At 32.7% G+C, this 17,105-nt stretch overlaps 1 protein-coding gene across 2 annotated transcripts in view; it reads right to left on the minus strand.

Moving 5' to 3' along the window:
* LOC123547515 (casein kinase I-like) overlaps window positions 1-17,105 on the minus strand; it is a 42,229-nt gene that overhangs the window by 22,739 nt on the left and 2,385 nt on the right. For both annotated transcript variants that reach the window (XM_045334688.2, XM_045334687.2), the window contains exons 2-6: window positions 14,691-14,797; window positions 10,097-10,223; window positions 5,255-5,353; window positions 3,781-3,907; window positions 3,279-3,370 (exon numbers count right to left, since the gene is read on the minus strand). In XM_045334688.2, coding sequence (XP_045190623.1) covers window positions 3,279-3,370; window positions 3,781-3,907; window positions 5,255-5,353; window positions 10,097-10,223; window positions 14,691-14,797 — 552 coding nt within the window. The remainder of the gene's footprint in view (window positions 1-3,278; window positions 3,371-3,780; window positions 3,908-5,254; window positions 5,354-10,096; window positions 10,224-14,690; window positions 14,798-17,105) is intronic.

The following is a 17,105-nucleotide window of genomic DNA, read 5'->3' on the forward strand; positions in this document are numbered from 1 at the left end:
GGACGGAGAGCATTTCTAATATCCCCTTCACCTTTGGTGGGGGGATAAACAAGAGATCATCTTGGCGCCCACCAATGTGCCATTTTTGAGAATTCCAAAATTTTAAGACTTATTGACTAGCTCAAGGTCAAATTTCATTTCCCTACAAAACACTGTGCATGTGGTCAAAATTCGAAACCTGTAGCTTGAGAAATGTGACAGTAGGTCACTATATCAATTTCAAGGACAAAGTTCTTTGTACACAAAACTATGCATGTGCATCAAGTTTGAAGGCTGTAATTTGATAAATTTGAAAGTAGGTCACTAGGTCAATCTTAAGGTCAAAGTTTATTTTGGTACAAAAAACTATGCAAGTGGTCCAAATTTGAAGGCTGTAGCTTTAGAAATGTGAAAGTAAGTCACTAGGTCAAAACCAAGGTCAAATTACACTTCAGAATACAAATCTATGCATGTGGTCCTAATTTAAAGCCTGTATATTCAAAAATGTGAAAGTAGGTCACTAGGTCAATGTCAAGGTCAAAGTTTGCTTCGGTACACAATCCTATGCATGTACGTCTAAATTTGAAGCCTGTACCTACAGAAATGTGAAAGTAGGTCACTAGATCAATCTTAAGGTCAAAGTTCATTTCGGTACACAAAACTATGCAAGAGGTCCAAATTTGATGGCTGTAGCTCGAGAAATGTGAAAGTAGGTAACTAGGTCAAAATCAAGGTCAAATTTTAGTTTGGAACACAGGACTATGCATGTGGTCAAAATTTGAGGCCTGTATCTTCAATAATGTGAAAGTAGGTCACTAGGTCAATGTAAAGGTCAAAGTTTGTTTCGGTACACAAAATTATGCATGTGGTCCAAATTTGAAGGCTGTAGCTTGAGAAATGTGAAAGTAGGTCACTAGGTCAAAATGAAGGTCAAATTTCATTTCGGAACACAAAACTATGCATGTGGTCCAAATTTGAAGGCTGTAGCTCGAGAAATGTGAAAGTAGGTCACTAGGTCAAAATCAAGGTCAAATTTTATTTCGGAACACAGAACTATGCATGTGGTCCAAATTTGAAGCCTGTACCTTCAAAAATGTGAAAGTAGGTCACTAGGTCAATATTTTCAAAGTTTTTCCCTATATAAGTCTATGTAAACCATGTGACCCCCGGGGCAGGGCCATATTTGACCCTAGGGGAATAATTTGAACAATCTTAGTAGAAGACCACTAGATAATGTCGCATACAAAATATCAAAGCCCTAGGCCCTGTGTTTTTGAATAAGAGGTTTTTCAAAGTTTTTCCCTATATAAGTCTATATAAACCATGTGACTCCCGGGGCGGGGCCATATTAGACCCCAGGGAAATAATTTGAATCATTTTGGTAGAGGACCACTAGATGATGTTTCATACCAAATATCAAAGCTCTAGGCTCTGTGGTTTTGGACAAGAAGATTTTCAAGTTTTTCCCTATATAAATCTATGTAATTATAGAAATAAACAAAGGGCCATAACTCACTAAAGAATTGTTGAACCAGTCTGATTTTCAGGGGGACACAACCAGGGTACCAATACATCATTCTGACAAAGTTTGGTCAAAATCCCCCTTGTAGTTTCTGAGGAGATGCGATAACGAGAAATTGTTAACGGAAGGACGGACGTCGGACCACGGACGCAGAGTGATTTGAATAGCCCACCATCTGATGATGGTGGGCTAAAAATAAAAAATAAAAAGTGCCCACCCGCCCCATTTTTTCTCAAAATTCGGATGAGAATCTAAACATTTATTTTCTCTGGCCTTAAGCAAAAAATATTTTGAATTACATCGCGAAAAATGATAACGAACTTTGCATCAGTAGACGCTTTAAAATTCAATTGCTTATCGATAATGATTGCACGCTAGACTCACACTAGACTGTGATTATTATTATTATTATTGATGCAATTATTACAAGAAAAACATGTAATGTAAGTCAGCCAAGATAAACTTATTTATCCGTGTTAATGTTATTATCGTGACCATTTATTTTCCCGTACTTTGTTAAAGCATGGCAAACCAACATCTGCAGTTTATTTGGAGAGCAACTGGGTGGTGGAGATGACAAAAATACAGTGAAAGAAAAATGAAAATGTCTGCTGTGAAAAGAAATTTAAGCAGAACGAATATGATTAATTAAAACGGAAATGTAGTGTACAAGAGAATATTATTTGTTATATTTTAAATTTGTTTGTTGTACATAATACTTCTTTCATAAAAGTGACAGTATTAAAAATGTCATTAAGATGGTTGTAATTTTATTAGGGCGTGTGACTGTTCGCTAAGGGTGAGTAGATTTTACTGGTTACTAGTCCTGCAGGGTGAGCGGTGTGAATTTTTTTTTACACTCATGGAGTCACACAAGGACCATTTGTGTGAAATTATTTCAAAATCAAGCCAGCTGTTTCATTAAAGAAGTTTTTAAAGTTTCCAATATATATATATAAGGAAAAGTGACCATGTCCCCTGGCGGCCATGTTTTTTGACTAATCAGGATAATTTGAACATTCTTGGTAGAGGGTTACATAAGGACCATTTTTTAAGAAATTATCTCAAAATCAGACAAGCGGTTTAGGAGATATCATTTAAAGATTTTTATATTTTTAGCCCTGGTGGCCCCTTTGTGCAACCAAGCAGAACCATTTGAACAACTTTAGAAGAGGACCACCATTGAACATCCAGGTTTAAGTTTCATCAATTTCCACCAAATGGTTTCAGAGGAGATATTGTTTAAAGGAAAGTGTGGATGGCCGGACACCGGACAGTGAGCAATCACAATAGCTCACCCCGAGCACTTTGTGCTCAGGTGAGCTAAAAACACCTCATAATGTTTCAATGTACATAAATCCAACATTGATGAATAGTTGCGTAATCTTGTAAAAAAGACCTTTATGTACAGTAAAACATAGAATTTTGTTAAGAGGTCAGATTTAAAATCAGACGCCTATTCCCTGAAAGTTCACAAGTTTTGACCAAAAGCTCCATGTGTTTCTTGTTATACTGGTTTTTGGGCAGAACAAAACTCTAATGGCAAAATATATGAAATAGGCAAGATCTGTCAACCAAACTTTAGTTCAAATCTGGTTAAAATGACTTTTGTGGAATACTTTTCACCTTAACTGACTATGATTTGTGAAACATCTCAAAATTATTCACTTCCTTATCTTAAAAAGAACGTACGATTTCATCTTTTAAAGAGGCATTTAAATGTTACAAGTAGATGCATAACTGATTCATTATCAGTTAGTTTATAGGTGTTTCTTACCTTAAGTCCCTGCCATGGTAAAGTTCCCCTGTTGAAGTACATGAGCACATAACCTAGAGATTCCATATCGTCACGACGACTTTGTTCAATACCTGTAATATACACATACATTAAATCATTAATACATACAAAATTGTACATCTTTTTTACCATTTTTGTGTATTTGATAATAACTGAATCAAAGTCTCATCACTGAAAGCTGTTAATTTTAAACTGAAATACTTACTTTTTGTTCTTTGACATTATCAATAAACATGATATCCTGTATTTATAACAAAATCATGTCCACATATTGCTTATAGAAAGATATCATAATTATATTGACTCACACATAATTTATGCTGTGACTTTAAAAAAAAGAATATTTTTTTGGATTCCAGTGAAATCGCACAACAAAGATTTTCATTGTTTTGTGTTTGCTAAACTGTGCAAAAAAATTAAGCAATGGAAAAGTTTATTTTATTTGCATATCCCTATCTAGTAACAATTTACAAATCTTTACCTAAATGTGCATTGATGCTGGCATATCTGGCAGTGCCTGTGAGATTTTTGTCTTCTCTGTATGGTATATGTTGTCTTGTTCGACTATCACGATATTTTTTGGCTAAGCCAAAGTCTATTAAAAATACCTGAAATAGGAAGAAAGATTATATCATACACTGATGATCTTTTCAATTTCAGTCAAACCCTTTGTTAGCCCTTACCCTGCTAAATTTCTAAAATGGACTGGTCCATCTTTCAATTTGGACAGTACCATTAACTGTTAAAAGGGGTGCTTACCAAAAAAATACTGACTGAATTGCGACCAGTGTAGATCATGATCTACACTGGTCGCAAAGGCAGAATCAATCGTGTCCAGCATGATAAGGGTTAATGACCACTTAAAATTATTTACCATCTGGCTCTTAAAGGTCAACAGTTTCACTTCTAATTTGAATATTTACAATATACTTTGAGTGATAACAACCACCTGCAAAATAAGGCAATCTTTTATTCTCCCAAGCATAGTGTTCATGTACAGGTCTGCCTGTATTTGTATAATCCTATATTTCTATTAAATTATTGATTCCAGTATTAAAGTCACATGGCGATGCAAGTGACAGAATCTTTTCTAACAGAAAATGCTCCCACCTTTCTTCATAATGACAAAATATGATCACAAAGTCATCAAATTTCTATTCCCCACTGTCAAATGCATTCATACAAAATCAAGGTAAGGTTAATTATTCTATATTCAGACCTATCCTTAAATGGTTAATATTTCATGTTAAGGCTCCTAGTAGACAGATAGTTGGTTCCAGCTGTTTTGCCAATATAATTGCAGGTTCAAGAATAAATTCCAGCACTTTCTTGTCCTTACCATAATTCTCAGTTTTTAAAACACGTAAATAAAATGTCACATTTTATTTCAAGAACATAGCTTCTTAACAGCTTTTATATAAAGCCTGAATATGTGAAAAACTTCTTGTCATTTTTTCACAGGGAAAAGCCATAAACAATATTATATTCATAGACTATTGAACAACAGTAAATACTTGCACTTTCATTTTCTTGACCACATTTTAAAATTCAATTTTATTATTGACTCTTCTTTTAACAAATATACTGGTAACTCTGAATATAAGAAAGTCATTTTTATTGGCTATAAGAATAGAGTTGCGACACAAAACACGCATTCTCTGGAAGATGCCATGCCCACAGAAAATGAATTGCAATTGGTTTAATACAGCTCATGTAAAGACATATTATTAAAACTGTAATTTCTACTGTTTTAATGCACTTGTTATGACCTCTAGCAAAACAGCTGTTATGACTGTTTGCTTGATTATTCAGTACAAGCATTTCTATAACTATCCTGGTATCAATGTCTCTTGCAAAACAAAGGCAAAGTATACATGCAGATAATAACTGACTTGATAATTTATAATTATTTGCATATTTGATATCAATAATGATATATAATATTGTATACTTACTTTATTACAATGTCTTCCAATACCCATAAGGAAGTTATCTGGTTTTATATCACGGTGGATGAAATTCTTATTGTGAACATATTCTATTCTGTTGATCATCTAAAATGAAAAAAAAAAGAGATTTTTATATTTAATTATGCTTTTATTACAGTTTTTTTCTACAATATTTCAGTTAGGTAAAAGGGGCCGGTATTTCTGGATTCTATACCAGTACTTACCGTACAGGTTCATCACAAGTTACTAACAAGTAACTAACAATTTCCCAGGGGTCACGCTGTCAATCACCACTTGAGCCATTTGCGACAAAAAATTAAATGTGGCTCCGAAATTTTCTAATTGGCGAAAATGGCCCGAAGCTATGTCTGTCTGCAAAACTACAAATATTGCCAGTTTTACGATCCAAAAGGTGTGAAAAATCGATAATCTGTGTAGACACAACATCCGTTATTGAAAGGGAGGGAGCCAATTTGCAATGTTTTATTTGATCAGGCATTTAATTGGCGATAATCAGATTATTGAATAACAAACTGGATAATTATAATCTTCATTTTGTGCACTTGATACGATTTTATGAGCAGTCGGCCGTTAGACAAATTTTCTTGCCGAGGGTTAGTTTGGGCAAAAACAAATAAAAATGCTTTAGACAAGCAGAAATTGGAAGTATTGAATAGCTGTGATGATAGAAAAGCAATAAAACATAGGTATTTTATCAAATATTTAATTCTAACTTACGTTTTCCGAATCTGTCACCCGTTTTCGCGACCGTGATTTTCGGATATTTCTGTCATTTCTGACGAGATTTTTTAGTGCAATCTTAATTAAAAGCCAATAAAAAGTCTACATTTAAGAAAAATATGACAAATGTTGCAAAAGGAGCTCTTATTTTGAAGTAATATTCGAGAATAAAACATGCGAGGGCATCGAACCCCAACCACTTACAGGCAATGTGCAAAATAAGACACTGCTGTTTTTTTAAACAATTTTTTTTTTCTTTTTTAACATCTTTATTTTAAATGTGATTTTCAGAATTTTTTTATTAAATGGCAGATGTTTATAAAAATGATAATTTTAGAAATTAACACAAATTGATTTTCTAAAAAGCTTTTTTTAAAGGGTTACTAAGAAATATGTAATAACTACATTAATTTCTTGAGTAGTATGAGTACTTTGGTACATATAATGTAGCCCTACAAGAACGTCAATGCTATGCGCTTCGCCGTTGTTGGCCTCATAATTTTATCTTAGGAAAAAGCAGTGGCTCAGAGAAAAAAATTCCCAGTGTGACCCCTGATTTCCCCATATGAATCTGATGTTGGGACAAAATTGTTTTCAAACATAGTGTCCTCTGTCAAATATTTAAGTACAGAAAAGAAAAGACTTTTTTCCACAATGATAAAGGCAACAATATTGCATTAAAAAGTGTAGCAAAAATCAAGATAACACACACATGAGGAAGACTCTCATAGCAAGAATTATCACTTGTTTTTTAGTTAGGTATAGACTATAAACATTGAAGGAAAATAAATAAGATATTGAGCACTTTGATGTACAATCTCGATATAAATGCTTCAGATAAAAAATCAAGGATATAAAAACTCAGGTAATTATGTTCCCGGACAGGCAAAGCTGACGTCCATCATATTGCAGTGTTTACAAAAATGACACTGGGTCATGTCCATACACATCAGGTAATCAATCAGCTGTTGACCTCCAGGTTTTCAATGTGTACAATAAATAAAGGTCATAGAGGGTCAAATGACCATCATGCTTTGTGCCTACATAAATGTTAGGAGTCATATAACTACACAAAACCCATATATTTACACAAAGAAAGTAGGTCAAGAGTGATTATGCTAACAAATCCAAGTCTGCATTGTTGTCATGACAGGTTATTGTTTGCTTTGAAGTAAAATTTTGCTTGCAACAAAATAGACAATTAATATGTCACAGTTTTACGAGGTTTTAATTGGCACAGCCAAGCAATCTTCTATTTCCTCCTTGTTAGGTTTTTTTTTTTCAAAACATTTCTAACTACAACATAAATTCTGCTTGTATCATTTTCCACATTGATTTCAGCATAAAACAATGGGATCCTGTAAAACAATGCTTATCGAATGACAAAACATTATGAAGATGATAACATAGGCAGCCTACTTATTCATAACCAAAATCAACACGAGACTGACATCATCCTCTGCTTTTATCATTGAAGTATTAAAAAGATAACACCTTAAAGGTCAAATAAATAGCAAAAACAACAACAGAAATCCATTGTGGTAACTGGTAAATTGTACTTTTTAAGACATTAACCTTAGATGACTGAAGTTTTTTGTCTTTCTGGCAATACTTAGTTAATTAAACTAGTAAGTACATGTACATAATAGTACAGTCAACCACAATGTGTTATGCTTCTATTAAGTTCACCTGATCTACGAAATTTTTTTTACAGACAATGTCTCACAGTGCTTCCTTGTACATATTTGGACTTGATAAAAACAAGGTAATATCAAATTGCACACAACACAGATAGCGTGTTGTTGCTACACAATGGCAAAGCCAGGACACTGGTGTAACATTTCAGCAGTTTACAGTATGACACACACTTAAGCAAAACATATAATGTTACAGTAATTACTGTACAATTTACATTGTACCAAGTTAGGGGAACTTTTTAATTGTGTGTTTGTTCAGACAGCATATACCTATCTCAAGGGTTCTGTTCAGTATCATAGCAACAGCTATGGCATTGAAGGAAGCACCAAAATGTTCTGTGATTTCTGAGTGTAATATTCAAAACTTCTTAAGCCTTGTACTTTCTGACATAGATCCTTTATTCTCCCAAAATACTTTAATCTTTATTTATTACAAAGATCCTTTCACAATTGATTTATAAATCATTATTACATGTTTTTCAGAGAATTATCGAAATAGAGTGAAATATATCTGAAAAATATCAAACATATTCAAAGTAAAAAGAAAATTTGTTTGTTTCACATGTAAGGTACTTAGTTAAAACATAATTGGACGTAATATCTGTCTAAAATTTGGGGAAAAATGGATTTTTTATTGGAAATATTAAGTTCAATAGTAGCTATAAATTTAGCTGGGAAAAAACTGTAAACTCTCAAAAATGTTACCAGGTATTTCAATTATCAATAATTTTGACAAAAAATGAAGTTACATTTTTAGCCATATATTAAAGGCCATTTAAAATTTATTATTCAAATTTTATCAACAATGTTTATGATCTCTTATTTTGGCCAGACACATTGCTTTATCATTTGAGTCACATAAAAATTCAAATAACATTACAAGAGCACCGCCTTGCGGGTGCTGACGCTCATCTGATTTTTTTTGTATAATAGAAATATTGTCCTACCCATGATTTTCTAAGTCTAAAAAGGGCCATCACTCTTGCAAAAAGCAGGATAGAGTTATGTTTCTTGATGTACAGTGTCCACTTATGATGGTGAAAAACTGTTGCAAGTTTTAAAGCAATAGCTTTGAAAGTTTATGAGAAAAGTTGACTTAAACATAATATTCAACCAAGAAAATGATTTTTCTAAGTCCAAAAGGGGCCATAAATCTTGCAAAAAGCAGGATGGAGTTATGTTTCTTGCTGTACAGGCTCAGCTTATGATGGTGAACAAGTGTTGCAAGTTTTAAAGGAATAGCTTTGATAGTTTAGGATAAAAGCTGACCTAAACATAAAACTTAACCAAGAAAACTGATTTTCTAAGTCCAAAAGGGGCAATAATTCTTGCAAAAAGCAAAATGGAGTTATGTTTCTTGATGTACAGGGTCTGCTTATGATGGTGAACAAGTATTCCAAGTTTCAAAGCAAAAGCTTTGATAGTTTAGGATAAAAGTTGACCTAAACATAAAACTTAACCAAGAAATCTGATATTTTCTAAGTACAAAAGGGGCCATAAATCTTGCAAAAAGCAAGATGGAGTTATGTTTCTTGCTATACAAGGTCAGCTTATGATGGTGAACAAGTATTCCAAGTTTCAAAGCAATAGCTTTGATAGTTTAGGAGAAAAGCTGACCTAAACATAAAACTTAACCAGGCAACGCCGACGCCGACGCCGACAACCGCTCAAGTGATGACAATAACTCATCATTTTTTTTCAAAAAATCAGATGAGCTAATAAATGATAAAAAACAGGAAGTAAAATCAATCACATCTTAATTGTGAGACAATCTTTAGATAACACTTGAAGACACCTGTACTCAAATCTCATTAATCCGGGAAACATTTTAAAATATCACGACCTGTATTATGAATGGTTGAATGTGCAATGTGATTTGGTATGTATTGTGAAATTACACCTATTTAAGCATTTTTTTATGTATTTTAAAGAAAACAGTCTTTCTCTGAAGTGTGAATCATGACAGTACAAAATTGATACAATATGACATTTTATCTAGCGAGATCTTGTGTAATTATATTCGTCAATATATTGACACAAAAGATCCTAGACTTTGTCATGTCTGAGCGTGTCTTTAATATGACACACCCAAACAAACAAACAATAAACTAAAATTTGCTTTTAATGTGCGAATGAATCAGTTAAAAATAGAAAAAATAGAGGTTGACGTAAACATTATCACAGTGAAAGAAGATTAATTTTATCAGGTAGAGCTGATTATCAAATCCTGACGTAGTAGTACATTGCTGATAGAATTTTCCATGACAACCCCTCATCTCAAAAGACAAACAAAAACTTACACTTTGAAACTAAAACGATCCACAGCAAATTTCACAAAAAAACATTTACTAGTCAAACTTTCAAATAATTTTTTTTGGTAAATAAAGTAAGGCCTGAACATCTGATATACCTGATCAGCTAACATGAGCACTGTTTTCATACTGAATCGTCTTGAACAAAAGTTGAAGAGATCTTCGAGACTTGGTCCCAGTAAATCCATAACAAGGGCATTGTACTCCTTCTCTTGGCCATACCATCTAAAAACATGCAACAATAAATGGTGAAAATATGTCAAATAGCACAGGTTTAAATGGTGAAAATATGTCAAACAGTGGCAAAAGCATTAAACCTGTCATTTTAAGTATAAAATTCCTGAATTTTTCACATCCAAAAATGTGCTATGTTTCTGTCTGCAGTTCATCAAATTTGTATGAGTATCTTTTCCTTGTAAGAATTATAATTACTGCTAGCTCAGTCAGTACAGGCCAGTAGGCCTAAGGGAAGAAATAAATTGCAAATCTTCAGGTTGCAAGTTTGATCTCCTTGCAAGGCAACTATTCCTTAAGAGTAACGACAATCTGAAGAAGACATTTTGTTCTTCATCCTCAAACTTTTAAGTGACCAGTGACCTTGTCAGTTTCTTGCACAGAACAAGTCAATACTGATATAAAATCTAGGAATACTGGTTACTTTAAATGACCACCAGTTACTACCTGACATACAATGTGTGCTGTTCAAAATGGCAATGAACGCATATCAAGAACAAGATCATCATAACTGAATATTTTCCATGACAGTAGAATAGAATTTTACAAGCATCTTTTTGTATGGACAGAGTATGTCAAGATGGTAGTGGATGACATTTATTCATACAAATACAGAAAATGGACATCTCACTAATATCCACTTATAACAGCAAATATAATTTTATGAAAACAGACCAAATTATGTAGTATGAAATCAGAAATAATATCTTGATACATAAAAGTTGTTCAGGTCTATTGAATGTCTGAATTCATTCATAGGCCTACATTTAAAAGAAATATGACTTTTGATAGGGCTATGCACATCCAATGGGACATATTTGAACAGGTGATAAAATTGTCCGGGCAATAAAACACCTTAATTGTATCAAATTGATCTATTTCAGTGCAAAATTTGAAAGTAAGAGCCAAAGGGCAAAATACACATTCAATTTTCATTTGTACTTAAACTGATCTGTCACTAAAAAGGTATCTTCAAATTACAGGTGAAAAGGGAAAATATTAGACATCCTATAAAAAGTCTTAGCGAACTGGTTTTATTTCAGAAGGGACTGAAAGGTATTAAAGTACTTGTATATGATAAATTGGTGTTTTATAATGGGGATCAACTGTATGATAATTTCCTTGACTAAAGTGATTATTCTCGGTCCATTAAACTTGTCTATATCTCCGAAAGACATCAACAAAATTGAACAGTTTGCACTGTTTAAACCATGTATTATCCAGGAGGATATAAATCGTACTTGTAAACATCCAACACCCACCGAGACTACATCAAAAACGTGTTCAAGTGAAACTTTATTTAAAAGTTAAAATATATCATGCACTTACACATACAACTATGACTAGTAACTTAGGAAACGTGACTCTACTGTTATGATACATTGTAATAAATATAACATTTATATATCAAAATATTTGTATTAAAACTAGTTATTACTCAGATCCGATCCTAAAAAAGTCTGAATAAAAACTGATGTTCAGTTTATGTCCTAAACAACTTTGAGTAGATTATGTCCATACTGAGTTTATATTCAATGAAATGTTTTTACAGTAGGAAATTGGCTGAATATTAATTGAGCATGGCATATTTGTGAAACTGAAAATGTTTCCAGTTGCAAAAAAACAGTGGGTCTAGCATTTGAAAAGCGTAAAAACGCAGGAGTGCTAAAGAAAAGCTAAAAACCCAAATGTTCTTAAGTCACGTTCTTATATTAATACATACAGATCTTATATAAGGCTTTTTCATATGACATCTGATATGAGAACAGTAAGTCTATTGATTGAAAAGGCACAATTTCAGATAGTTTCATTGATTTATACACTCTTCATAACAGGGAAATGTACAATATGAGAAAATCTGTATTCACACAAGTCACATGTTACACAAACAAATGACCAGTGAATGAAAAGGACAGATATTAGGTTGAAGGTCTGTGAAGTAAGTACATGAAAATACATGTAAGTAGAGATATTTGGAATACTTGACTATTTGGAGTCAGAAAACTGGAGAACACATTTATTTAAAGTATAAACAATAGACATTTTTGCCAAGGCAAAGTACTGCTACAAGTACATGACATGAACTCCTTGAGTCCCATATTGGCCCTATCCCTGCATTAATATATATGTGATAGGTATGGAACCTACCATCACAAATGCCTGTGGCAGGACTAAGCTGAGAGTGACAGCCCAACAAGACTGGTCAGAAAGGCAAGTGAAGCTAAGTTTTTCTCCTACATACCAGAGTTATGAGTGAGTTGGGTTTTACGGCGAATCGACACAAAATGGTCATATATCGCTGAGCCCAGAGTTATGCAGTTATGAAGATAATCACTGTTTATCAACTGAGAAAATGCTGTTACTGTTTGTACATACCAATGTGCATTTATAAATGTGTGTAAATCAGCTCAATCATTTTAAAATATGAGTATTCCCAAAAAATGTACTGATTCATGCACTCATATCATTTAGAAATACACTATTTTTGACCTAGGATATTCTTTGTTTAACATTATTTTATTGCAAAGCAAGTTTATTCATATCTTGAATGTACACGTATGTTCAGAAATATTCATTGTTAAAAGTTGTTTTATGTAAACCTGTATAATGACAACCATATACAGTGTGCATTTTTTTAACATACAGGGTATATTTTGCAAGTCAATAAAATGCTCTGATTTTTTGTTTCTGCCTTTACAAGTTTTACAGTGCAGATAAATGATTATTGTTAAACTTTCATTGTATCTTGTACTTAATGACTGTCCCAGTATGAAAAGCATAATCTCAGCTCACTGTCTGAATTTTGGTGTTCAATGAAATTCTTTTACTCGATCTTCTTTACACACAGACAGAAATCGAGCCACAATCTGCATAGATACGTTTCTATTTTTGTTTGTCCAACTCTTGATCAATATGTTTAATACAAGAATGTGTAATGGGGTTAAATATTGGATCGATTTCTGGTTTAAACAGTCTACCGGTATTAGTGTCTTAGTACATCTTGCGTTCAAAATCTATTTCACACATTTAAAGTTAAAAAATCCAGACCTCTTCTTTTTCTTTTTACTGTACTTAGAACTGTGTGTTAGTTTTTGGATCCTTGCTTGTTTTAAAATCTCTAAGGCATTTCTTTTTATTTTAATAAATCAACGGAAGACAAACCCCATTTGTAATTAGTTCAATATATTATAACTATTCTCTCTGAGATGAAAGAACTAAGAATATCTTCTGATATTAAAGCTTTTCTAATAATACTAAAAGCATTGTATATTAATTCAAAACAAACTTATTACTTTAAGTAACTAATTGGTTTAAACAATGTTTAATTCCATATATATGTTACATACAGACATAGTTTAATGTCACATAACTGAGGAATATGATAGTGTGCTAGGAGCTAGCTTGATTAAAAGAGTTATTTGTAAAACAATATACTTTGCTTTTTTTGCACTGTTTTTTGAAATGTGCATATACGAGGTAGATCAACAACTGAATATATCATCAAGTTAATGAGGAAGTAACTGTTTCAAACAGTAAACAATTATTATAAATGATTGATCTTTTCCCTAGCAACTATTATATGACTGTATGTTCAATGGTACATACAGCTATTTCCTCGTTAATAATGCAGGTCTTATGGATGTAATTATCTTATAGCAATCTGATGTGACAACTGCGAACATATGCCCAATATTTCCGTCATGTTTTGGATAATTCAGTACAATATGTGATAAAAAGTGAAAGGTATTTCCATTTGCTATAGGGGTATATTGTGAACATGATGTTATATAATATGATATAACAAATAGATAGATACCCTAGTATTATCAAATACATGTGTATAGCTATTAGTGTTGCAAATATTGGTCAAAGGTCACTAGGTGCATCTGCTAACATGTTCAATAATACAAATAAAAATGATATTAACTATATTGATTTTATAATAGATATACAATGTATCAAAATTATTGTGTTGTGGGAATATTACACTGTTAACTTTCCAGTTAAATATAACAGTCCAATGTTGAATACTTTGTAAAATTTTATAAATCTTATTTTAAAGAACTTCCTGATACCTTTTATGCTTTATGGCACATCCATCTAAAACTGCATCACCCGATAAAAAATCTGTAAAACCGGTTATTTTAAGCAGTTTGGAGGTATGACTTTTCTATTTACCCCAAACAATACAATTGTCTAAAAGATGTGAAAGCTATTAACCAAGATAATAACCCCAAACTCATCCTAGTTCTAAATGGACGTGTTTATTTAACTTAAATTCTGACATAGTGTATGGTTATATTCACAAGATGTGATACACTGAAAGAGTTAACTAAAAGACCCTTAGTTCATTCCTACAAATAACATGGGCTCTTATACTTTCTATTTAAGACCTAAATTGTATCATAAGAGGAAAAACCTCTTCAAATAATATTCAAAACTGATTAATTTGGTTACCGTATATGTGGGATACCAACTCCTCCCTGAAGAATTTTATACAGTTTACTCTCATATAATAATTGTGGATGTCTGGCTTTCTGTGACTCTAATTTGACAGCTGTCTCCTGCAATACACAAATTAAACATAAGTAAATTATCAGCTGCTCTTTAACACTAAAGAAACAAGGAGCTGCGTTCAATAAACGCTTGATGCCCCCAGTGGCATCCTTGTCGATAGATTTTGCACCTAAGTCCAAAACGAGGTCAAGGTCAAACTGAGGTCAGGTGATGTCTGAAGATGAGGAATGGTCACAGGTTACATCTACATTAGTATCAAGTCATTCTAGTAAGGGGTATTGATGCTAGACGAAACGGTCCCATTTGGTTAACCTCATACGGACGGACGAACTAACGGACGGACAGGACAATCACTATATGCCTCCTGCATCAGTAGATGCTGGGGGCATAATAAAAAATTTGCTCTTAAAATTTGATATAATAGTACTGCCTGGAAAACCCTGAGAAGCCCAGTTGTCAGTTTGACAAAATGATGGGAACTTCAAAACTACTGTATATGCAACAGTTAACATGTTTTTATTGTTTTTTAAAATAATTTACTAACAATCATATTTGTACAGTTTTTTTTGCTCATGGTTACAACTGACACTACATGTTCTTCCATTTACTACATGTTTGAGAAAGCATTTTCTATATCTTTATATTTATATACAGTACACTCGTGTTTTCCATCAACTTATAATGAGTTCCAAACTGATTTCATGCAAACATTTACTTCACTTCACATGAGCATGCAGTATTAAAATTCAAATCAATAATTGGAAAAATATTTTATATGTGTTTTGGTACCTGTTGTGACTCATACTGACATTATAAATATTATATATTTGAACTTCACTTCTTTGTACAGGTATAAGATAATTAATTGTCCAAGATATTGCTGTCAGGCTAACTAATATTACTGTCATGGCATATAATTTTAGGGATGCAGGGTATGTACTTGTGTGCAGTGTATACCAGTATATCTTTATTTTACTGAAAGTATCTAACACCTTTTTCAAGAAATACCGGTACATGAACACATGTACAACATGTAATACTGTTTCGTTGACAGTCTGTTGCTGAAAAGTAAACATTTGCGGGCTGCCATCATTTCTTATATATTAAAATGACTGTTGCCAAACATCAAGCCTAAAAAACCTTAACAACTGTAAAATTTATTCCTATCAAAATAAGATATAGTTCTGTTGTTGAGACCATCTACCAATGTAAATGTATAAGTCATCTCAAATACAGTTTTTTTAACTCCTGGTACATCTAGTCTTAGAAGATGGCAACAAGTATCAAATGAATCATGCTGGCCTCCTGAGTAGTCAAAATAATTCGACGTTCAGATTATTTCATATTTGTGACGGGTAATCTAAACATCAAAACTTTGAAGGATCAAAATAATGGAAGTTAAATCACAGTACACAGTCATGTAAAGTTACTGTTTTTTTATGCAAACTATGACGTGTAAACACACGGTAAATGTTGATTGTGTACAGTACATACAAAGGTTTAAATCACCAGAAAATTCGTAATTTTGGATATTATTTGAACTGATTGTTTAGAAATAAATTAAGCGGCATTAAGTAAAAGAAACTGTTTGTGAAAACGTCCCATGTATGTTATCTCGTAATGGCCACCAAATGTGTGAAAAACGAAAAAGAAAATGTAACAAAACGGATGAAAGTTGTTATCTGTAAACCATTTAGATCCAAGTTTAAGGTGAATTCTGATGAAATGTTATTTGTTATTTCATTTTAAACAAAATTTGAAATGTAAATGACCCTTAATCTCAAGAAAAATGGAGGTCTGTACTCCTAGTCCTAGAAAAAACCTAACAGGCTTGTCTAGAAGTACGGATCCGTTACCCTAGAACTTCCTTTAATTTATGGCCAATTCATGAAATAATCAGCATTTAAACCTCAATACTGTAGCATGTAAACAGGGGTTCCACTAGACCTGAAAACCCAAGAGTCCCAGGACCCTTGGGCCCAAATTTTGAAGGGTCCTTTTCCAAAATACAGGAGTCCTGTCCCAACACGTCCATATAATTGACTATATTTTTTATTTATACGTAGATCTTTACCTAAGAAAACAATAAACCCAATATCATGTTACAGCATAATAAAAATGTCAGTTTCAGGTCATATATTGTAAACTAATATTTATCAAAATTCATGTTATTTTGATTAGGTTTTTCTTCTATGTTTCATTTAATTTTTAATAACAGAACAGTGCTATAACACTCTATAAAAATGTATCCAAAATGTACTTTCCGGATACTGGTACACTTTCGGAATGTCACCGGAAAGTAGTTTATGCTCGGTTTACTTGGCAAACTAAGCTGAATCAGAGATAGTTACTCAA

The sequence above is a fragment of the Mercenaria mercenaria genome, chromosome 9 (genome assembly GCF_021730395.1).
Source record: "Mercenaria mercenaria strain notata chromosome 9, MADL_Memer_1, whole genome shotgun sequence".
NCBI lineage: Eukaryota > Metazoa > Mollusca > Bivalvia > Venerida > Veneridae > Mercenaria > Mercenaria mercenaria.